This window comes from Panicum hallii, chromosome 7, assembly GCF_002211085.1.
Source record: "Panicum hallii strain FIL2 chromosome 7, PHallii_v3.1, whole genome shotgun sequence".
NCBI classification, from domain to species: Eukaryota; Viridiplantae; Streptophyta; class Magnoliopsida; order Poales; family Poaceae; genus Panicum; species Panicum hallii.
Window position 1 is genome coordinate 36,350,161 of NC_038048.1, and position 23,364 is coordinate 36,373,524.

General features: G+C 49.9%; 3 protein-coding genes and 1 long non-coding RNA gene across 5 annotated transcripts; 2 read left to right on the plus strand and 2 right to left on the minus strand.

Moving 5' to 3' along the window:
• Nucleotides 1–4,982: 4,982 nt before the first annotated feature.
• On the plus strand, nucleotides 4,983–7,030 carry LOC112899412 (deoxymugineic acid synthase 1-D-like). Its single transcript, XM_025967867.1, has 3 exons — nucleotides 4,983–5,370; nucleotides 5,495–5,921; nucleotides 6,604–7,030. The coding sequence occupies exons 1-3, from the start codon at nucleotides 5,048–5,050 to the stop codon at nucleotides 6,832–6,834; spliced, it is 981 nt and encodes a 326-aa protein (XP_025823652.1). The 5' UTR covers nucleotides 4,983–5,047; the 3' UTR covers nucleotides 6,835–7,030.
• A 960-nt stretch (nucleotides 7,031–7,990) lies between these two features.
• On the minus strand, nucleotides 7,991–10,393 carry LOC112899413. 2 transcript variants are annotated; one of them, XR_003230049.1, is made up of 2 exons: nucleotides 10,089–10,393; nucleotides 7,991–9,234 (listed from the first exon to the last, which is right to left on the minus strand). It is a non-coding gene; the product is annotated as an uncharacterized LOC112899413 (long non-coding RNA). The 2 variants fall into 2 exon arrangements; XR_003230050.1 differs by having other exon boundaries at nucleotides 7,991–9,961.
• A 4,156-nt stretch (nucleotides 10,394–14,549) lies between these two features.
• On the plus strand, nucleotides 14,550–16,621 carry LOC112898917 (glutamate decarboxylase 2-like). The gene is made up of 5 exons (XM_025967229.1): nucleotides 14,550–14,680; nucleotides 14,793–14,997; nucleotides 15,105–15,774; nucleotides 15,869–15,921; nucleotides 16,007–16,621. The coding sequence occupies exons 1-5, from the start codon at nucleotides 14,589–14,591 to the stop codon at nucleotides 16,496–16,498; spliced, it is 1,512 nt and encodes a 503-aa protein (XP_025823014.1). The 5' UTR covers nucleotides 14,550–14,588; the 3' UTR covers nucleotides 16,499–16,621.
• Nucleotides 16,622–21,907: 5,286 nt separating this feature from the next.
• On the minus strand, nucleotides 21,908–22,968 carry LOC112901539 (probable transcription repressor OFP9). Its single transcript, XM_025970470.1, has one exon. The coding sequence runs from the start codon at nucleotides 22,892–22,894 to the stop codon at nucleotides 22,211–22,213; it is 684 nt and encodes a 227-aa protein (XP_025826255.1). The 5' UTR covers nucleotides 22,895–22,968; the 3' UTR covers nucleotides 21,908–22,210.
• Between the last annotated feature and the right edge of the window lie 396 nt (nucleotides 22,969–23,364).

A 23,364-nucleotide genomic window follows, 5' to 3' on the forward strand; every position in this document is an offset into this window, starting at 1 on the left:
ACGGAGTGCTTGGCACACGTTCGGATCGTGGCTGCGCTCGAGGATGGCCGTAACCTTGGCAATGTTGGCCACCGGGGTCCTAAAACCCTGTTTGCTTACGGCGACAAACTCAGGGTCAAGCTCGCGATACATAGATCGCATGCGCTCGTTGGCCCTCCTTCGCCGGATTGCGCGAGCCCTATTCCTGGCCCTCTGTGCCTCGCGATCGGCGTCGTTCTCTTCGCCGGCGATGGCAGTGGCCTCATCTTCAGGGACCGCTTTGAAGTCGACGATGGGAAAACCACCATCATCCTCGCCTCCTTCCGCCATTAGCGCCTGGCAGGAGGTGAGCTCATCAGAGCTCGCGTCGGCTAGTTGAGTCGACCTCTCCGCTATGGTAGCCAACGGCCTGCCTTCTTGAAAGGGCAGGGGCTCGAGGTGAGCCACAAGTCGACCCTCTGCCTCGAGTAGATCGGAGGGCGCCATGCCCCTCCAATGCACAATGCCCCCCCCCCCCCCGGGCATGGGGGTGATCATCAGATCACCGGCGCCAAAACAACCCGAAGCCCCCGACACGCGGTGGCTTCAGGCCTTCCGCCCTGGAGCAGAAAGTCCAGGTCCTTCTCTAGCATGGAGAGGGACCCAGAGACGTTGGCCTCTTGGAGATCAGTGGCCGGTTTGCATGAACTGAGTTGGGATCGGTTGTGCGGGTTCCTAGATTGGAACGAGTCCAACCCAGGAGAAGTTGCTGCAGCGCTGGAAGAAGTCGAGCTTGGAACAGACTCCATCTCGATCTTTGTTACAGAAGCACAGGTCGACAAGTTGTCGAGATCGTCGACGAACTTATCGAGGTTGCTACGGAGATCCACAACGGAAGTCTTTGGCTTCATGTCGACGAGGAATCGCCAAAAATCGCCCACACCATCTGCGATGCAGACCCACGAGCCAAAAACAAATATCGTGCCCTGAGAGAGAACTGACCTGGTGAATTTGAAAGACGCCATCGAGCTCGCCGATGGATCTTCGACGCGTCCCCCTACCTGGCGCGCCAGCTGTCGGTGTTTAACCGGCTGCCCACCGAGGGATATACCCAAGGTGGTAAGTTTTGGGTGAGGAGACGCCGAGATCAGAAACTCGAAGGTGCAAGGAACACAAAACTTAGACAGGTTCGGGCCGCAAGATGCGTAATACCCTACGTCCTATATGGTGGTTTGTATTGCCTTTGGTGTAGAATGATCTGGAGATCGAGTTTTTAGAGGGGTCCCTGTCCTCCCTTATATATCCGAGAGGCCAGAGTTACAAAGATACTAACCAACACTGGCTAAGGAATCGTACCAGAATATATCTCGAGTAGATTCCCCCTGTATCGGTTAGCCTTATCTCCTATTTAAACGGAATAAATAAGAGATAAACGAGATGAGTAAGAGATAAGACGGACTTAATCTCTTAAACCTTTTTAAACTATGTTATGTACCCAGTCCTGTGGCCCCGGGTCTGACGGTCCCCCTGTAGGAGGTGGAGATCCGGCCTCCACCAGTGTTACAACCGACCCTGCTTCGGAGGGCTCGGCCGGGTCCCGACCCGGAGAAGAATCACGTGACCTGGGGTCCGGTGTGTCCCCAGCTCAAACTGAAGGATCCAGTCTAGCTGGTAAAGTTAAGACTGTCCACAAGCTGGTCTACTACATCAGCGAGGTCCTTCATGAAGCAAAGGCCAGATATCCTGAGACGCACAGGCTCCTTTATGCTATACTCGTTGCGTCCCGGAAGCTCCGTCATTATTTCCAGGCACACAAGATTGTGGTGGTGACCTCCTATCCTTTGAGGGCCATACTCCACAATTTCAACGCCACAGGCAATATCGCCAAGTGGGCAGCAGAGCTTGCTGGATTTCAACTCGACTTCCAGCCACGCCACGCCATCAAGAGCCAGGTCCTTACCGACTTCGTTGCAGAGTGGACATCAGTACCAAGCGTCCTAGGGGGTCTGGGCCATGGGTCAGAGCCCCCACCTCCAGAAGCCAGGGCTCCGGTGCTCACTGGACCCACTGGACGCTCTTCTTCGACAGGTCTGCTCTCAACAAGAAGGCAAGGGCTGGTGTGGTCCTCATCGACCCACATGGCGAGCAAGTGAAGTACATGGTGCACCTCGACTTTGAGACCACCAAAAACATGGCGGAGTACGAGGTCTTAATCTTCGGACTCACGGTGGCCCTATCCCTGGGGTCCGAGAGCTCCTGTTCAAAGGGGACTCCCAACTCGTCATCAGGCAGGTCTGGGCGGAGTGTTGCTACCACAATCCCCAGCTCGCAGCTTACCTCATCCATGTGAGGAAGCTGGAGAAGGACTTTGATGTGCTGGAACTGCAACACGTTCCACGCGAGGGCAACTCAACGGCGGATGCACTTTCCGTGAAGGCATCGACTTAGGCACCTGTGCCGGAGGGCGTCTTCAAAAGACAGCTGCTGAAACCTTCCGCCCAGCCTGCCGGACTGGGCGAAGAGGGTCGGACTAGCACCTCGAAGCTAGCGGTCCCGGTGGCGCTCCATCCGTGGAGCTCGCCAAGGGTTATGTGCACCCTCGACGGTCCCGAAGACCTCGGGGAGCCACACCCAGTTTCTCAGGAAGGTCCCGATGCATGGATCTCTAAGGTTCGGGACTACCTGAAAGATAATTTTCTTCCTGAAGACCAAGCATCTGCTGAGCGCATAGTACTGTTGACTAATCGATACACGGTGGTAAAAGGGGATCTCTACCGCCGGGGCGCCAACGGCATCCTCATGCGGTGCGTCACCCGGGAAGAGGGCTGCGACTTGCTCGTAGAGATCCATGGAGGCGAGTGCGGAAGTCATTCGTCATCCCGCACGCTGGTCGGTAAGGCCTTCCGGCATGGTTTTTACTGGCCGACAGCGCTCCAGAATGCAGCTGAACTGGTAAGGTCCTGCAAAGCATGCCAGTTCCATGCAAGGCAGATACACGCTCCAGCTCAGGCACTGTAGATGATTCCACCCTCTTGGCCCTTCGCTGTATGGAGGTTGGATATCTTGGGATCTTTCCGTAGGGCCGTCGGCGGGTATCGGTACCTCTACGTCGCCATCGACAAGTCAATTGTGTGTCCGGCTCCGGCGTGTGCGCCAAGCGCATCGTGGTGAACGCGCGCCACCACATGCTCGGCCGCCTTTCCTCGATCATCGCCAAGGAGCTGCTCAACGACCAGAAGGTCGTGGTAGTCCGCTGTGAGGAGATCTGCCTCTCCGCGGGCCTCGTCTGTCAGTAAGTCATCTAACAGAGTGCCTAACCTAATGGCGTAAGGTTATCCGTGACCACGTCCTTGCCCTTTGGGAGACGAGGCGTACGGTCCGGGCCTGACAGCTGGGATCATATTTTCCGGACCTCTCCCCGTGCTCTTATAGGTCCGGCGTCTCCACGTACCCACAAGGGCATGGTGCTCGGGTCTGACCTCCACTGGCCCGGACCACCCCCCTTGCGGGGTCCGGCGCCGCCACACGTGGGAGCTAGACCCCCATAGGCCTGTCCATCCGGACTGGCCTCGGGGGCCTGGACTTCCCTTTCCCCCGAGAAAAGGGTCCGGTGCCGCCACGTGCCGCCTCGAGCCGCTAAGGAGGCGATTGTGGGGCCAACCCTGCCACGTGCCTATGGCAGAAGGCCCTCCGTGGGACACCAGCCAAGCTACCGCATTAAATACGGGTAGGTGGGCTGCGCGCGCCCAAGACAGGGCATGGCCTGTCCACTGCCACATTGGACAGGTGTGCTGATACCACGGTAAGCCCGTCTGTTTCCAAGGCGACGCGTACAGTCAACTCACGGCGTCGCGCGCGTGAGCAAGGAGTGATGATCATCTGCTACAGAAGAGCCGAGGCGTGCGCTGCCACAATGTGCGCGAGCCGACGGCACGGCGGGTCAGCGCAGCCCCTTCACCTGTCAAAGGGTACTGACCCAACAGTGACAGCACGTCTCCCACTGTGCGTACACTTGCAGCAGGTACTGTGCCGGTAAGGCGGCACATGACCATATCCTAGCTGTAGATACGCACGTCAACTTCCCTATTGAGAGGACTACGGGAAGGAGCTGGAGAAGAAGATCACATATCTCTCATATTACAGGCTCCAGTCGCCGGACCCACCTGTCGGGATCCCGCTCAGTGTATGCACCTCCATTAGTCTATAAAAGGGAGAGTGCGCTCGTTAGAACACAAGTCAACAACAAGTCCATAGGTTCACAAGGCCCAACAATTTCACAAGTTTTCTAAAGCAATACAACACTCAAGTAGACGTAGGGTATTACGCTCCGGCGGCCCGAACCACTTAAAATCCTAGTGCCTTTTCCGTATTCATCCACTCTTTGATCAAGCATTTATAGATCTCCTCCAAACTCATCCTAAACTAGGATTAGACGGGTGCACTCCGCCATCCGGCTAGAGATTTCCTCCGATAATAATATGCAAATTTTTCTTCATTCCTACGTGTCGATGATATCTAACGCCCAGAGAGGGCCTGAGCTCCCAAACAGCTGGTGCGCCATCGCCATCGTCGTCAAATGATGTCATTGTCAGAGTCACTTATTGTGGAGTAGTGGTTGATTGTTTCTTCTCCTCTTTCTTCAAGTAGCCTCAGGAGACCGGTCCTAACAAAACTTTTCCTAGGCACTACTAAACAAAACACTAAACAACCCTGCCCTAATCAACGCCCGCGGTTGTTCGTGAGCGGTTGACGTCACCTGTACGCATCCACCTGTAATAAGGCTGCAAAAGTTTTAATTTCTTTGTAACGGGAAAACGAAAGTTTTACCACGTGCAGGCGCAACGCGCAACGCGTGACGCCAAACGCTCGAGACTCCGGTGGAGTCAGGCATGCGTCATCGCACCCGCAAGAACTCTCCCGTGCCAACACGACATGTCCCGACGCGAACGCCCACGTCACCCGCCCACCGCCCTCAATTCGCAGCGTGATTGCTACATAAAGCGGCCGGCACGGGGTCGATCGCTACGCGCGCGCTCCTGTTCCCTCTGCACCTAGAGGCATCTCACCTGCACCAGGCGCATCGATCAGGATGGCGTCCACGGCGGCGGTGCCGGAGGTGGCCCTGCGGTCGGGCAGCGCGCGGCCGATGCCGGCGGTCGGCATGGGCACGGCGTCGTTCCCGCCGGCGCCCGGGGCCACCAAGGACGCCGTGCTGGCGGCCATCGAGGTGGGCTACCGCCACTTCGACACGGCCGCCATGTACCGCACGGAGCGGCCGCTCGGCGACGCCGTGGCCGAGGCGGCGCGGTGCGGGCTCCTCCGGTCCCGGGAGGAGCTGTTCGTCACGTCCAAGCTGTGGTGCACGCAGTGCCACCCGGACCTCGTCCTCCCCTCCCTCCGGGAGACCCTCAAGTAAGAGCCCCGCCCGGATCGACCACGCCGCCCGTTCTTCCTCTTCCGATCCAGCTAGTCGTCATGAATAAAATCTCTCAAAAAAATAATCTTTTTTTTTCTCGCGCGTGGCGTGTGGGAGCAGGAACCTGCAGATGGAGTACCTGGACCTGTACCTGATCCACTGGCCGGTGGCCCTCAAGCCCGGGCCGCTAACCTTCCCCAAGAGGAAGGAGGACGCCGTGCCGTTCGACTTCGAGGGCGTGTGGCGCGCGATGGAGGAGTGCCAGCGCCTGGGGCTCGCCAGGGCAATCGGCGTCAGCAACTTCACCACCAGGCACCTCGACAGGGTCCTCGCCGCTGCCACCATCCCCCCCGCGGTGAACCAGGTGGAGCTCAACCCGGCGTGGCAGCAGCGGACGCTGCGGGCGTACTGCGCCGACAGGGGCGTCCACGTCGCGGCGTACTCGCCGCTGGGGGGGCAGAACTGGGACGGCACGGGCAGCAACGCCGTGCTGGAGTCGGAGGTGCTCACCGGGATCGCCAAGGCGAGGGGGAAATCCGTCGCGCAGGTACGCCGCTGGTGGCCGGCTGGGTTTTTCTTCTGACGCGTAGCTTGCGCTTCTGTCATTTTCTGACGTGCGGAGTGCGGTAGTGGCTTGGACAATTGCCCGTGCGTAGATGAGAATTCTATGGCGCGCCACTGTGTGCTTTGGTCGATCACGTATTCGGTCATACGTGTTTGACTTTTGGTTTCAGTTGCTGTTGCTGTTGCTGTCGAGGAGTTAGGAAGAACTCTGCAGAAGCGTGTTCGAGCCACCGCTAGAGTCTCTTTTTCAGGGGATATTTCACTCGTCGGCTCGATTGTTTTGATCTCGGTTTAGGTTTATTAAAGTATATATACGGATGATGTCTAGTGTCTGCGACTGAAAACTAAAACAGTTTTTAATAATAGTAAAACGAAAAATATTCTACCTAGCCTGCATTAGTACAAGTACTCCTCCGTTCCAAATTATAGTTTCAATTGTTTTGAATTTTTCTAGATTCATGCTATTTGCTATCCATCTAAATATGGAACATACAAAACACTGTCTATGTAGAAAAATTAAAACAACTACAATTTGGATGGAATGGGAGTAGCAGTAATCTGTTGCTCTCCATGTCTGTTCGTACGTTTAGCCTACCTTAACAAAAGCTCTGTTCTAGCTCCAAACTCCTTTTGATGCTTACGCATCCATTCTTCCCTTTCTTCAGGTGGCGTTGAGATGGATATACGAGCAGGGCGTGACGTCCATCGTCAAGAGCTACAACAAGGAGAGGCTCAGGCAGAACCTCGACATCTTCGGCTGGGAGCTGACCGACGAAGACCGGCTCAAGATCAGCCAGATCCCACAGAAGAAGACGGTCACAGCTGGGGGTTTGTTCTCGCAAGAGGGTGAATTCACGTCCGTTGATCCGGCGGACCTGGACATCGTAGAGCGGTAGAGGAATAGGGAGGGAATAACGCGGAATATGCCCGCGCGGCTCCGTAGGCATGATGAACATTTGAATAAGCAGGCTTTTCCGATCTTGCTCGCGTTGATGCAGTAATTTTCTTTTTTTTTATCTTATTGTAATGTTGCGATACGAACGTTTCGTCTCAGTAAAGATTGCATTTGGTAACCTTTCACAGAGGTTGTGATGCAGAAAATTTGATTGGTTCTCTTTTTGTCCCCCCACTTCTACTTGCAGCAGAATCGTTGGTGTTGGAGAACAACACAGAAAGTGGATGGTCGTAATGGATCGATGGACAATAATAATTTCTCAAATTTCGTTCTCATTTCTTTACATGGTTTTTGCTGTACTGGTTCTTATTTTCCATCGTATAAATCATGTATAAGAGGCCCTCGGACGTATTTTTTTCGAGGAAACTAAATATATTCATGTTTGTTGCTCTCTGATAACCTCTTTTCACATTTTTGGCTCAACATTTTAGGAACGGACTGAGATCAAAGTAACAACCCATCCACGTCAAACAAAGAGGTACACAATGACAGAAGCTATTACAGAATATGAGAACTATAACCAGAAAGCAATACTGAAGCACCAAGTAAAACTACATTGGGAATATTTACCAAGATAAGTAACCTGAACTGCAAACAATTACCTGTCAAACTCATTCTTTTTCCAATAAGGTTGTCAAACCCAGCTATTCTCACGGCAAGCGATTTCTGCATATAAGTATTAGGGGTTTTGTGTTGGTGCCCCTGTTTGGACGGCTAACGGTGATTTTGCCCTTATTTTTCTAACTTGACGAATTTGCCCATGTTTTTTCAAAACGAAGAAACAGCTTGCCCTGTTCTGTCAAGAGCACTTAACGGTGGCAAAATTGCTATGAAAAGACAAGATTGTCCGTGCAGTTTTGCCCCTACTATTCAAAGTACTTTTGTGACTTTACCCCTGTTTCAGCCAAAAACTGGGCAGCACTTTGAAATGTTTAAAAAGAATTTTGTCAGTCAAACTTGACCAATTTTTTGCACTTTCCAAATCTGAAACGAAAATTAACAAAATTTGTCAAAATGTTGACAGCAACATGGTGCTTTTTGCATTCATATTCAAGCATGAAGCATATGTAAGTCAAAATGTCACCATATCACGTATATATCCAACAAAACCACCAGGTCATATATATATTGGAAAGCAACAGCACACACACGTATGTCCAATAAAAGCACCATATCATATCCTATCATGTCCAGATATCATCACATCTTGTCCAGATCACATATTAGCATACATATCCAACAAAAGCACCAAATAGTACAGCCGAGCACCAACAAAATGACAGACATCAGTTTCAATCATCTATGCCCAACAATGCAGCCAAGCTCCTTGAGCTTCCTCTTCCTCTAGCTCCCCCGCCCCCCCCCCCCCCCCCCCCCCCCCCTTCCCCGTCCTCTTCTCCCCCTGTTCCACTTGCCCTTCCTCCTCCCCTTCCCCTTCCCCTTCCTGTTCCACTTGCACTTGCACTTCTCCTTCATATGATAGGAATAGAAGTGTGTCTCAACTTGGGCTTCATGTCTTCATACCTTGATCCTAGATTTTCTTGGTCTCCCAGATTTCCTTCTCAACTTGGGCTTCTTAATTTTGTAGCCTAAATCAGCACGTGGCCAGCTATCCTTAGATGTCATTGGATTGAAAATAGAGGCATAAGCCTTTCTAAACCTGTGAACAGAAAAGTATTCATGGACAAAGTCATCCATTTGTACATCCCTACTTAGCTTTGCAATGAAAGCTAAAGCATGGCTGCAGGGCTTTCCAGTCACTTGCCAAACCTACAACTACATATCTTTTGCTGCAAGTTGACTGCATGCCTAAATCCGTTCACGGTTACTTCAGCTGTTCCAGCCTCACATATTAGCACATCATGATCTTTGATAGTCTTGGATTTAGCATTTAGAGCCTTGATAATAAAAGGGATGAGTACTCCAGACATTTTACTACCAATCTTGGCTCTCAAAATAAATTTCTCAATGATCATTTGTCTTATCCTATCATGCATATCTACAATTTGATAATCCTTGCATTTCGACACCCAACTATTAAAGCATTCAGAGAGGTTGTTGTTGATGTAATCTACCTTGCAATCTTCATTGAATTTGCTTCTACTCTACACATATGGATGAGTGTCATCCAACTAGGCAAGTGCACCAGGATCCTTTTCCTCTATCTTTCCCATAAAATAGTTGAACTTGTCAGTTGTAAAGCTCTTAGCAGCACACCACGTATTCTTACCATAAAGCTCACCACATATTCTTCTTCATGTTCTTCCACAAGTGCCTCATGCACTCTCTGTGTTGCACTCCAGGGCATGATGGGTAATCGCTGATTTGCATTGATCCACATCTAGGAACACCACATTGACATTAATACATGGATCATCAACATTATATGAAAAGGGGAGGATCAAACTCATCAACGTCATCAACTATTTCACTATCAGGATCAAACTCTGGGTTAGAGCAATCATCACCAGAGTTCAGAGTCTGAAGATGCAGCCAAATCAGTGTCATAGCTGCTATCTCTTGGTGCCATAAGTGAATCTTTGTCAGAGTAAATGCCCTCCTCATCAACTCCCTACACTCACGTATGTGGTTCTCTTCTTGTTAGATGTGGATTTGGCTCTCACATTTGTGGCTGACTCACTGTGGCTCTCACATTTACGGTTCTCTCACTTGTGGCTCCCTCATTTGTGGGTCCTCTATTCCTTAAAGAAGGGTGACACCTACGTTTCGTTGGTGAAAACTGTAATAGGCCCTCGAAATCATTTATCTGGCAATGATTTGGACTACTCCCTTCTCTAGATTTACTTGAAACCACTCAAGCCGCTGCTCATCAGATGTTATCTCAGTAGACTCAATGTCCAAATCATGCCACAATATTATACGCTGCTTTGAACCCCACATGTAATGTTCAGCAATGAAATCAACTAATTGCATCAGTTCATAGTTATGTGCGTGAACAATTTGAGTTCGCAATGTTCTACCCTGCAGCCATGTCTTCGGCCCCCCATCAGGCAAGCTGAAAAAATAACCTCACTCTAACAATAAGTTGCAAATCTCTGTGGTTTGGTCTACAAATCACAGTATCACAAAATAAAAAGTTAGCTAAATCGCCCTAAAGACAAAGGCTAACTCGTGCTTCAGACCAATTTCTATCCCAATCTATGGCACACAAGAGCAGTCCAGATAAGTAATTACCTAGCCTCTTCCATGTTGAGCTCAGTACTGTAGTGACCGGAGTTGGCCGCGCAGGGGGTGCTGCCGCCTGGCCACGCAGGCCGCAGGGGGCGCCTCACGCCGGCCGCTGCCTGGCTGCGCGCTGGGGCGCCTCGCGCCGGCGCCAATGCCCGCGCGAGCCCGCGCCTAGGTCGCCCTTTACCCTGCCGCTGGTGCTGTTCCGCCCCTAGCCCGATCTAGGTTTTGCGAGAGTAGAGCAAATGGATAAGGCGTGTGCGGCAGGAACCAGGAAGGAGGAGGAAGGAAGAAGTGAGGGTAGTTCGGTCTTTTCCAAGGAGGTTTACCTCTCCCAGGGGCAACGGAGACTTCATTTTAAAAAAGGAAGGCTAAAATCGCAAAGTCTAATGGGCTGTGTTTGGAGGGCTGTCTTGGACGCTGCGCCACACGCGCTGGCGCGGTGTGGCGACGTCGGCGGGCTAAGCAAACAACTGAGGGCAAAATCACCAGTAGCATTCACAATAAGGGTAAGATCACTAATCTCGCTAAGTATTATATTTGAAACTCTCAGAGGATACAAGATCTCCTTGTACATTAAATAAATACTAATGCTAACATGTAGTTATATAAGTGTCTGAAATTCTCAAAGGATACAAAATCTCCTCCGCAAACAATTGAACGGAAGCCCGCCCAACAATCAGCCAAACAAGTATAAAATTTATCCCAGTGAGGTCAATTTCCCACTGAGCTCCTTATTCGGTATGAGTTATTATTCTAGTCAAAGTCTCAAAGGGCCCTCACACAAGAAGACTCCAAACTGAAAATATATATAGGCACAATTATACAGATAAAAAAGTGTTGCCGCCAAAAAATCAGCCGGATGATTGATTCCTCGCTCACAAAATTTGGCCTAGAAGATCTGCTTAGCTCCAGTGCAGGTCCTAGATGTGAAGTTTGTGGTATGTCAGTCGGTTCAATTCTACAACCGACAAGATAAATAATCTGATGATCAAAGAGCCGATAAGTCAAAAGACCGTGTAACGATACCAGCTGATGTCAATATGATTTTAAACGAGCGGCTATATGTTTGATATAGATCTTGACAGATAAATAATTATATAAACCAATCAGATCATATTAATACAAAATATTAAACCTAGGCTCGATATTTACAGCAGCTGAGAATCCGATGTAAAAATAACTTATCGGCTGATTCTCGATAAAAGCCATCGCCTAGCAATCCGATGAGGATGGAGTGATTACTGAACATCTACCTTATCGCAAAAGAACCACCAAACCAATAACAATTAATCTACCGTCACCACCAATCGGATCGGACCTAACCGAGACAACGTTGGCAGCAGGACGATAAACTAAACGCTACGAACCGATGAATCTAATTACGACAAGATATATGCACAATAAAAGTTTAAATAAGACCAAGGCAAGGAATTATCAGCTAATGAGAACTAATATGATGCTTTTATTAATGAAATCAATCTTTTGCTAGCAGCTAAGCAACGTATTTAATAGATATAAGCTGATATATCTAAATAAGGCCAAGATAACTATGATTCTATCGGAGAGGTCGAACGATGCATCTTTACAAGACTTTATAGAAATCGATAACCGGTAGGCAAATATACCAACCGAACCAAAGAAATCCAAGAGATTGAGGCGATGCAGCCTTGAATAACACCAATAACATCACGATTACTTCTTTAACTTGATCTCTTTTGAATAAACTTCCATTGGCCGGTTGATTTCTTTCCTTAACCGAATTCTGTAAGAATCTTACCAAATTTTGATGTTAATAGAAAGCAATCCTACTGAAACAGATGCTGATGTACGGCCAGATGCTAATGTACAGCTACTGAACTCAACCAACAAGGACATCTGATGTACAGCTACTGAACTCACCCAACAAGGAAATTGGTAAGACCTGTCTAACATTCATCCTATGGACCGGTTGGGCCACGGTTGGAGTACCACGCATGAGGCATGTTAGCTCAAGAATAGTCCTAGATGGAAAGTTGAGAGTGTGGCGAAATAACTTAAATAGCTAACTCTAGGAAGCATTGCAATATTGGGTTAACCCTTTTACGTGAAACGAGGATGAAAGTGTAAGCAGGTTGCAGTGTAGGTGTGGTCCACTCAGCGTGCATAGTGGCCATGAGCTGTTTTTTTGGATTGGATCATTATATTTGTATTCAGAGCCAACTCTCGCTGTGTCACGGGCGTGTTACAGGTTAGTTGCGCGGGTATGGTGTGAATGGCGCATGGGCCCTAGGAGGACATAGCATGGCACATATGGCGTCATTGGATGTACCAAGATGATCAGGAGAGCAGGTCCTGGGCATTTGTCCCATGTGGTGAGTTAGGTCAGCTCTCGACAAGGACATCGAGTCCTTAAGGGTGGGCAGATGTAACACCCAGCCCATGGGCCGGTTGAGTTACAATTGGAGTCACATGCATGAAGCATGGTAGATCAAGAATAGTCCTAAATGGGAAGTTAAGAATGAGATCATCTTAATTAAATAGCCAACTCTAGAAAGCATTGCAACCTTGGGTCAACCATTTTACACGAAGCGAGGATGAAAGCATGAGCAGATTGCAGCGTAGGTGTGGTCCGCTCAGCGTATAGAGTAGGCTCTGAGTTGGGTCATTACAACCTGCGAGATGAAATGCTTCAAAGTTCTCCCGGATGCCCGAAACTAAACTTGCCTCTAGAAGAATTTTGAGTCGAAACAGAGAAATGCAGTTGGAGATGGGAAGAGGAACTTTGCAGCTTTGCCTCCGCCCAAACAAGGAAATATGCTACATACTAGATTTCTTTTTTTTATGAAAGGATGGGGATTTCATTAATTTTGGATAACAGTACATCCCCCACTTACATCAACACCCTGGAAATAAAAGAGAAAAGCAAAAAGTAGATGGTGGACTTCTTTGCAAAACTACATTGCTTCTAAGATATTCTCCAGTTGCCGCGACGACACACCTAAGCCGAAGCCACCGCTCACCGCCGGCCACCGCTTTTTCCCGCCGCCATCGCCGAAGAGGACCACCGGCCACCCTTTTTCCTGCCACCATCGCCGAAGAGGACCAACGCATGTTGAGCCCCAAAAGCCAGCGGCATGAAACCACCACCGGGCCGCATCTATCCCGCTGAATGACCATCGGCATCCTCTTCAGTAAGAACAGCCAGACTTTTTTCCGCCGCCACCAGCACAGCAACTTACGGTCGAAATTTTTCCCACAGATGGGAAGGCTAGAAGCTCCCACCCGTTCATAGAGATGAAGCAAAGCAAAAGCCGCATCCGATTTGTTGTCTCCCTCTTTAGTCGACAAAAATTGAACGAAGAAGCCAACATACAAACCATCGGCAGTTCCATAAAAGAGGCAAACTAACCTCCCAAACTCCGTCCCGGGGAAGACAAGAGGAGCATCTTCAAAGCCAGAAGCAGTGCTTATTCGCCGCTAGAGCCGCTCCACAGCCGCCACTCCCGGCAGCACAAGCTCCATCATCTAAGCGATGGCGAGCACCCTAACTACCCTAGATCTACAAGCTACCTAGAAAAGTATAAACAGCCGGCAGTCAATCCCCCACCCCCCCCCCCACCTCTCCTCCGGCAATGGAAAGGACACCGGAGAAGAAGGGGGGCTACCGGAATCGGCTGCGCCCTTCCTGTCGCCTCTCTCTATTGTAGCGCTCTTCTCTAGTTCCTATTGAGACTAGATTCTACACATGCTTTTCAGATTTTGTTCAGTTTTGCTTCCTGAAAAAGACCGGGCAGAAATGCTCAGTGTTCATCCACACACATGTTGTAAAGCTTCAGTTTTTCTGGTGTTGCAGCTAGGAATGGTTAGCTCATAAGAACAACTAGTATTAGTACTACTAACATTTTCCAGTAATTTTCGCTGGATGAACAAGCTGGTTTACGTTTGGTTTGCTACGAAATTTTTATGGAAGCAACATCTTACTCTGTGACTCTGTCCACAAATATAAGCACTTGTTTGTTATAACTCAAATTTCTAATTTTGACCAATAATATATATAAATATGTTTTAAATAAAAAAGTTTGTTGGTTTCATGGTTAAGCTGGTAACATCATTTCTACGTTGTCTAATCTTCATGGTTTTCTACTGCATTTAAAGTTAAAACAAATGGTTTAGAACGAGCCTAAAAACACTTAAATCTGTGGGAACGCTTGAGATCCTAGGATTGGTCCATGGGTGATGCACTGGTGCAATAATCGAATGGTTAAGCAGCTCCGGGAAGCAATTGAAGCTAGCAAGTAAAGCAGCAGCAGCAAGCAAGGCAAGGGTTCGAGTTCGACGTGGGAGCGAAGCAGAGTTGCGTGGCGGCAACAGCATGGGACAAGCAACGCACAGTGGATACGGCATCGCTCAAGTCTCCCTCCTCCCCCCTTCCAGTATATATGGACAGTTGGGCATAGATCACAGGACTAATTTAATCGAACAGCAGCAGCAATCTCTTGTAACCGGGAAGACAACCGGAGAGAGATGGTTCTGACACATGTTCAGGAGCTCGACGACGCCGCCGCCGCCTCGGCCGTCGTCTTCGCCTCGAGATACGTCCAGGAGCCGCTCCCGAGGTCGAACGCCGCCGTCTTCTGAATTCTGATCGATCTGTCACTTGTTGCGAGCAACAGGGATTTTCTTCGTGTGTTGATGGCATGCGTGCGTGCATGGTGGCGTTGCGTGCAGGTACGAGCTGGGGGAGAAGTCCATCTCCAAGGACGCGGCGTACCAGATCATCCACGACGAGCTGCTGCTGGACAGCAGCCCGCGGCTGAACCTGGCGTCGTTCGTCACCACGTGGATGGAGCCCGAGTGCGACAGGCTCATCCTCGAGGGCATCAACAAGAACTACGCCGACATGGACGAGTACCCCGTCACCACCGAGCTCCAGGCACGCATCCATGCATCTCTTCTCTTGCAAGTTCAATTAGTTTCCTTGTAACGAATTGAAGCGTGATCGAAGCTAGCCTGCTATGTCGTGCACTCGTGCGTACGCAGAACCGGTGCGTGAACATCATCGCGCGGCTGTTCAACGCGCCGGTGGGCGCCGGCGAGAAGGCCGTCGGGGTCGGCACGGTGGGGTCGTCGGAGGCGATCATGCTCGCCGGGCTGGCGTTCAAGCGGCGCTGGCAGCACCGGCGGAAGGCGGCGGGGAAGACCTACGACAGGCCCAACATCGTCACCGGCGCCAACGTGCAGGTGTGCTGGGAGAAGTTCGCGCGCTACTTCGAGGTGGAGCTCAAGGAGGTGAAGCTGCGGGAAGGGTGCTACGTGATGGACCCCGACGAGGCCGTGGCGATGGTCGACGAGAACACCATCTGCGTCGCCGCCATCCTCGGCTCCACGCTCACCGGCGAGTTCGAGGACGTCAAGCGCCTCAACGACCTGCTCGCCGCCAGGAACAGGCGCACCGGGTGGGACACCCCGATCCACGTGGACGCGGCCAGCGGCGGCTTCATCGCGCCGTTCCTGTACCCGGAGCTGGAGTGGGACTTCCGGCTGCCGCTGGTGAAGAGCATCAACGTTAGCGGCCACAAGTACGGCCTCGTCTACGCCGGCGTCGGGTGGGTGATCTGGCGCAACAAGGAGGACCTGCCCGAGGACCTCATCTTCCACATCAACTACCTCGGCGCCGATCAGCCCACCTTCACGCTCAACTTCTCCAAAGGCACGACACAAGATCATCGCGATGCCAGCCACAGTACATTAGCATCTCGTTGCCGATTAAGATGCTCAACTCTGACATGTCCAACTTTGTGCAGGGTCTAGCCAGATCATCGCGCAGTATTACCAGTTCCTCCGATTAGGCTTCGAGGTAACCTCTGCACGAACATTAACAATTTGGTAGCACAAATTTGCATCTGACCCTGTTGTTTGCATTCTTGTTGTGTTCATCGCAGGGGTACCGAAACGTGATGGAGAACTGCATGGAGAGCGCGCGGATACTGCGTGAGGGTCTGGAGCGCACGGGCCGGTTCACCATCATCTCCAAGGAGCGGGGCGTGCCGCTGGTGGCCTTCACGCTCAAGGGCGAGGACACCTCGCTGGCGTTCAGGCTGTCGTCGGAGCTGCGGCGGTTCGGGTGGATCGTGCCGGCGTACACGATGCCGGCGGACCTGGAGCACATGGCGGTGCTCCGCGTCGTGGTGCGGGAGGACTTCGGCCGCCCGCTGGCGGAGCGGTTCCTGTCCCACGTGCGGATGGCGCTGGTCGCGCTGGACGACGAGGCCAGGGGCGGGCCCGTGCCGAGGATGCGGGTCACCATCGAGCTCGGCCCCGCCGCCAAGGGCTCCGGCGAGGAGGCGTCCGCCAGGGTCGTGAAGCGGGAGTCCGTCGTGGCGGTGCAGCGGAGCGTGTCGCTCGCCGGCGGGAAGACCAAGGGCGTCTGCTAGAGCGCGCGCGCGGCCGCGAGATCTCGGCAGCCCGGAACTCCCAGGAGTTGTACGCGTGCTGAATAAAAACACCTGTGTCGACGAAGGCTACTGCAACTTCGATGGATGGAAATGGGATCGTCACCCGTGGCGTCGTGACACGATTGGGATGAATTGTGCACGCGCACATGCCGAGACCACCAGGCCGAACGCCGAGGGGGAATCCCTGGCCCATTTACGTAGATGGGCCGACGATTCGGGCCACCCGAGCAAGGAAAACGCCACCGATCCATCCGGTGGCCAATTGTGGATTTTTTTTGAAAAGGGATTAAAAAATTAAATTCGAAAAAAAAGGTGCCGTTTAGAAAATTTTTGAAAATTTTTGAAAATTGAGTACCTCCCGCCCGATCAACGGGCGGGAGGCGTGGGGCCGGGCACCTCCCGCCCATCCAAAGGGCGGGAGGTGCCAAATCTTTTCCCGAGGCCCTCGGGAGGGCCTCTTCGCGAATAAGAAACTTTTCTTATTCGCGAAGAGGCCCCTAATGCGGGCGCGGGGGCATCCCGCCCGCCCAACGAGCGGGAGGTCCGGGGCCCATAGACTACGGAGGGGCATCCCGCCCGTTGGGCGGGCGGGAGGTTCCGCAACCCCTATATAATCCCCCACCTGCCTCCAAATTGCCATTTTATTCAGCAAAAATCAGCAAAAAAAAGAAAGGGAGGAGAGGAAGCGGCGAAGCCCTGTTCACACGTCGGTTTGGAGGTATATTCTGTTCTAGTCGTATAATTACTTGAAAATAACTATAATCTAGGAAATATTTTTTAGATAGTTATATTTTGAATAGTTTGTAGTATTTTCAATTGTTTTTAGAAATATTTCTTAGATTAGTTATATTTTGAATAGTTTTTATTATTTTTAATTATTTTTAGAAATATTTCTTAGGGTAGTTATATTTTAAATAGTTTTTAGTATTTTCAATTATTTTTAGAAATATTTCTTAGGATAGTTATATTTTGAATAATTTTTAGTATTTTCAATTGTTTTTAGAAATATTTCTTAAGGCAGTTATATTTTGAATAGTTTTTACTATTTTCAATTATTTTTAGTATAATTTATATTCTGAATAGTTTAGAATTTGGAAAATATAATCTGGAAATCGCTGAAACTTAGGGTCGTTGTGTATTAATATATAGTATAACTAGTTTATTAATGATTGACAGATATGTCTTCCGAGAAGGATACTTTCAGTATATATTACGGAGAAGGAAATGTGATTTATGGTCCGAACAGGGTAGATTTAAGTGAATTCAACTGTGCGATCAGAGGAATTACCAGACCGCACGAGAGGACATTTGAATCCCTATGCAACTGGTTAATGAGTGGATTAAGGATTAATCATGAAACACACACTGTGAGTGTTTAGTGCGCCATAAATCGTACCACTCACGCTTTGATCTGGGAGCTGATGCCACTTGCAAGCAACGAAGACTGATTAACTTATCTGCAAAATGCAAGCCATTGACAATGGCAACTGGTACTCCTTGTCAATGTGCACCAAAAGCCTTTGATAAACATTGAAGCTGCTCCGGGGGATGAAAATGTTGATGAAGAAGTTGAGGAGCCAAACATTGAGGCAGGTGGCACCGCAGCACCTCAATGTTTGGCTGATGAGGGGAAGAACATACCCCGTATTGTTGAACAGCTGCGAGACGAAGAACGTGAATTGGATGAAGCAATGAATGCTAATTCGTCTGATGATGACGAGGATGTGCCTGAAGAATGGGTAAGCAGCGATTTCAGTCATCTTGTCGTAGATGAGGGACCCAGCGTGCCTTGAAATTGCAGAGAGAACGAAGTTGTCCAGGGTGCGAGGTACCACTCAATTGATGAGGTGAAGAAAGCTGTTAAGTGTTGGTCTCTCTCTTTTATGCGAGAGTTCAAAACAGTCGAGTGCAAGTCTCGTAAGTACGATATGGTATGCGTGAAGGAGGGCTGTCCGTGGCGGGTGCATACCTATAAAGGCAAATGGAAAGATTATTGGGAATGCTCAATTGTCACTCGGCACACTTGTCATTTGCCGGACGTGCAGAAGTCCCATCGCAATCTTACATCGCAATACATTGTAAATGAGATGTACTGGATGATAGTAGACAACTTGTAATTTGAACCAAAGTCTATTATCAGGCATATTCAGGAGAAGTACAAGTATACCATCTCGTACGGGAAGACGTGGAGTGCAAAACAGAAGGTGTTAGAGATGAGGTTTGGGACGTTCGAGGCTGCATATGATAATATTTCTCAATTGTTGGCCGTCATTTGTCAGAGAAATCCTAGAAGATATTATGATCTGAAAAGTCTAGACAGAGCACAAGTTCCGCCCTTCATATTGCAGTGGGCCTTTTTCAGCTTGGGTCTATGCATTAATGCATTCCAACACTGCCCCTATCCTATGCATCGATGGCACTTTTCTCACACGAAAGTATAGATTGCAAATGCTGACAGCTATTGCAGTGGATGGAAATATTCAATTGCTTCCGGTTGCTTTTGCTTTTGTTGAGAGCGAGAACACATACAGTTGGTACCCGTTCCTGCAACGGTTTAAGCTTGCAGTCGTTCGGGATAGGGAAGATGCGTGCCTGCTACATGATCGTCACGCCGGCATACTAAGGGCAATACTAGATTTACAGGAGGGGTGTGTGGAGACCGAAGAGCCGTTGAAGTGGCGTGATGTTCGCAGTAGGTGGTGCATGAGATATATCGGTGCAAACTTTTTCGGGCAATTCAAGAACAAGCACCTTATGGATATGTTCAAGATGCTATGCAAGAAAACAAATCAACGAAAATCTAACAAGCAGTGACAGAAACTTGATGAACTGACCGGGAAGAAAAGAAGCGAGGATGCAACAAAAACCAGAACTGCACAGGACGAAACAGAGTCTTTGTGTCCTTTGCCAACAGATACTGCACGTACTCGAAGAAGGTCTGGGTCAGCGGTGAAAACCTTTTCTGAATGGATTGAGAATGAACCGAAGAAGAAGTGGGCGTTGCTTTACGATACCGATGGTGCACGGTACGGCACAATGACCACCAACTTCACCGAGGTTTACAATTAGGTGATGCGAGGTGTTCGTGGGCTTCCATTGTTTGCAATTGTGGAATTCATCGTCCATAAGTGTACCGATTACTTTAGGGATCAGTTCACTAAAAATCAGGCATACATGCAAGATCCTGACAGACATTTTGGAAGCATGATGACATATTATATGATCAAGAAGGCTGCTAGCGCCCAGCTACTCCACGTACGGCAATGTGGTACACAGGAGCTCAAGTTTGAGGTAGCTCACAGAGACATAGCACGACGTGGCATGAGACGTCAGACTCCTGAAAAGGAGTGCATCTTCAAGGTTGATGGTACTTGTTGTTGCTCATGCATGAGGCTAAAGTTGCTGCACATATCTTGTTCTCATATAATGGCTGCTTGTGCGAATATTGGACATCCTGTCGATATATATATTTCCCATTACTTCAAAAAAGAGACAATTGTCAGCACCTGGCAGTATGAGATCTATGGGTTCCGTATGGTTGGAGCATTCACTGAGACAGCGAATCCTGTGATCTATATTCCAGACCCGAGAACAACTCGGGTTAAGAGAGGGCGTCGTCAGACACGGCGTATTCGTAATAACATGGATGAGTCAGAGCTCCGTACGAGGATACAGCGCTGCAGTGCATGTAACCAGAGTGGATACACGTATAAATATTGTCCGAACAATGATGCTGGGCTTAGTTCTGCTGAAGCTGGCCCTACAGGTGATGCTACGGATGGAAGACCTCCGGTTGCATCAAGGAGTGGGAGACGTCGCCGATCGAGTGCTACTACGATATCAGGCATCATTTAGTGTAATTTTATTTAAACATTGTTTGCTCATGTGTAATATTTGCTGCGTTGAGTTTGTATCAGATCTGAATGTGTATTTGTAATATTTACCGCAATGACTTTTAACAGATCATTATGTGTGTTTATAATTGTAACTGTGACTTGGTATTTGTATATTTAAACTGTTTTGTATCATACTATTTTATTTTTAATGGCTTGATGTATCGTTTCTATCGTAATATTTGGATTCTACGTTGCAAAACGTTATCGCTTAACCATCTTCATACGAGTTTTAGATACCGTAATTTTCTTCGTAAAATTGAACTAAAATGTATACAAAAGAGTATGACGAATAAATCTTGTATTTGAAAAAGTATGAATTTTAAATAGTTTGTAAAATATAAATTCCAACAAAAAATAGTTTGTAAAATATAAATTCTAATAAAAAATAAGAAAGGGCACCTCGTGCCTGTCAGGCGGGCGGGATGCCTCAGGAGCCTCTTCGCGAATAAAAAAAATTCCTTATTCGCGAAGAGGCCCTGGGGGGGGGCCTGGAAAAAGTTTTGGGACCTCCCGCCCGTTGGATGAGAGGGAGGTCCCCGACCCCACGCCTCCTGCCCGTTGATCGGGCGGGAGGTACCCATTTTTCAAAAATTTGCGAATCGGCACCCTTTTCGAATTTAATTTTTTATCTCTTTTTCAAAAACACTCGCCAATTGCGTGCGCGGGGAGAGGGAAATGAGGAGTGGGTGGTGCTCGAGCTTGATCCAAAGGTGGGGATCAGTGACAGCACAGCTGTGAGTTTAATTACGGTATGATGGCCGCAAAGCACCCCTAGATAGCTTCACGAGGCCGACAACCTTGAGCGCGCAGCAAACTGTCCTTTGTACACAGCAACTAGCTGAACAAAAGCAAGGATTAAAGCTTGTCGCAATGACGAGCACTCTGGTCCTTCGTCTTCCAATACGATCAGAAAATGTGCGTCTTAGACATAAAAATATATCATGAAAACGATGTGTGTCAAGCTCTAGTGAGCTCCTTCCCTAACTGTAAGTGTTCAAAAGTTTTTTCCTTCTCCAAAGTGATTCTGTGCTTAATATGTGATCTGTTTGCCGGACCAGTTTATCCTTCGAAAGGAAACTAGTTCGTGAATTAAAGAAAGGTATAAATGGTTTTTTTCTTTCCCCGCAATAACATACTTCCTCCGTTCCAAAATATAGATCGTTTTACCAAATCTAGATATATAATTTTTACTATGCATCTAGATAATTATTGTATCTAGATATATAGAAAAAATTATGCATCTAGATTTGCCAAAATAACCTATAATTTAGAACGGCAGGAGTAACGATTTGCGCGGTAGATTTAGGGAGTTTCTCCTAGGTGTTGTATTGCGTTCTAGTAGCACGGTTGGTGCGCTAGCTAATATTGGTTCAAATATATCCTGATTTCTTAAATTACCAAATGAAACTAACTATGCTCAACCATGTAAGAATAACACTGATGTAGAATCTCATATGATTGTATGATCAATAAAGATCAATACTGAACCCGCATTTTATTATGAGCTACTGGATTCTACATTCGAACCCAGAGAATGATCCTGACGAACACAATTACACAACCCAATATGTACTAGCAAATCGCCCGAGACGTGTATGCACATCATACTTGTTGTTCGGAGCAACATTCTTTGAACAAAGCACAGGGGAGAGGACACACTTATTACACTCTACAACTTTTCAATACAGTCACACATCCCCGTTTGGACGTTTGGTACGGTAGTCATAGGACGACTGGCCAATTGCACTCGTGCATTTGCAGCCAAATCACCACGCACCAAGGCGGCCGAGCTCGTTCAGCCCAGCTGCTTGCAGGAGAAGAGGGCCGAGCAGACCTCGTGGAAGGCCTGCAGGATGGCGGCGCGGTGCTCGCGCGCGTTCACCGAGACGTAGCAGTTGAGCAGCGCCCGCAGCTCCGCGGGCTCGGCCATCCGCTTTGCCGCGATCACCTCCGCGATGGACCGCCGGAACTCCTCCCGCGGATCGTGCGTCCGCCGGTCCTCCGCCAGCAGCACCACGCACGCACGCCCGCCCGCCGCCCGCTCCCGGCCGCCGCCGCTCTTCTCGTAGCGGCCGCCGCGGGCCCACGCGCGCGGGAGGCCGCAGCGGGGCCGCTCCGCGACGAGCTCGTCCGGCGTGCGGCGCGGCGCCGGGGCCGGGGCCGGCGGCCGAGCGGCCTCGGAGGCGGCGTCGATCATGGACTGCAGCCGCGCCTGGACCATCCCGTGCGCGAGCTTGGACAGGCTGCGGGGCTGCTGCGGATGCGGATGCGGATGCGGCGGCGGCAGGGGGAGCGGCTCCGGCGCCGCGTCCGCGGACGAGCACGACGCCGACGAGGACACGCTCAGCCGCGACGCGCCGCAGCACAGCGCGCGGCACCTGCCACTCCTGTGCCGAGCCGCCGTCGCCGCCGCGGCCTGGCACTTGCCCCCGCCTCCGCCGTTCCTGTGCTCCTTGCTCCGGCCCGAGAAGAGCTGCATGGCTGATCTCCTCGTCGCCGCCCCTTGCTGCTCCGGCACGCGAGTAGTGGGAGAGAGGGCAGTGGCAGCAAGCAACTGGCAAGCAGCCAGCAGGTTATGCGGAGCAGCTCGCGCGGCGTGCTGTAGAAGAGGACAGTGCGCCATTGTAAAGCGATCAAAGGCGGGCGGGCGCCGCCTTTTGCTTCTCTGATTGAGCAAATTTTCAAGTCTCGGGAAAGGGATGCATGGTAAGCTACCTAGCTCGCTTTAGGGATGTAGCCGGATCATGCTGTCCCCTTGCTAGCAGCAACTTGGCATCTCGCCTTCCTTTGATGCCGAATTCTCAACTCGGATCAGCTAGCTTATCAAATTGAAAACGTGATTAGCTGCATATTAAAAACCCTAGGCGGCAATCATGTTTCGTAGTCGCCACTGCGCAGTGCCAGCGCATCATAATTACAGCGACACGCGGTCGAGTACTATTGGATCGG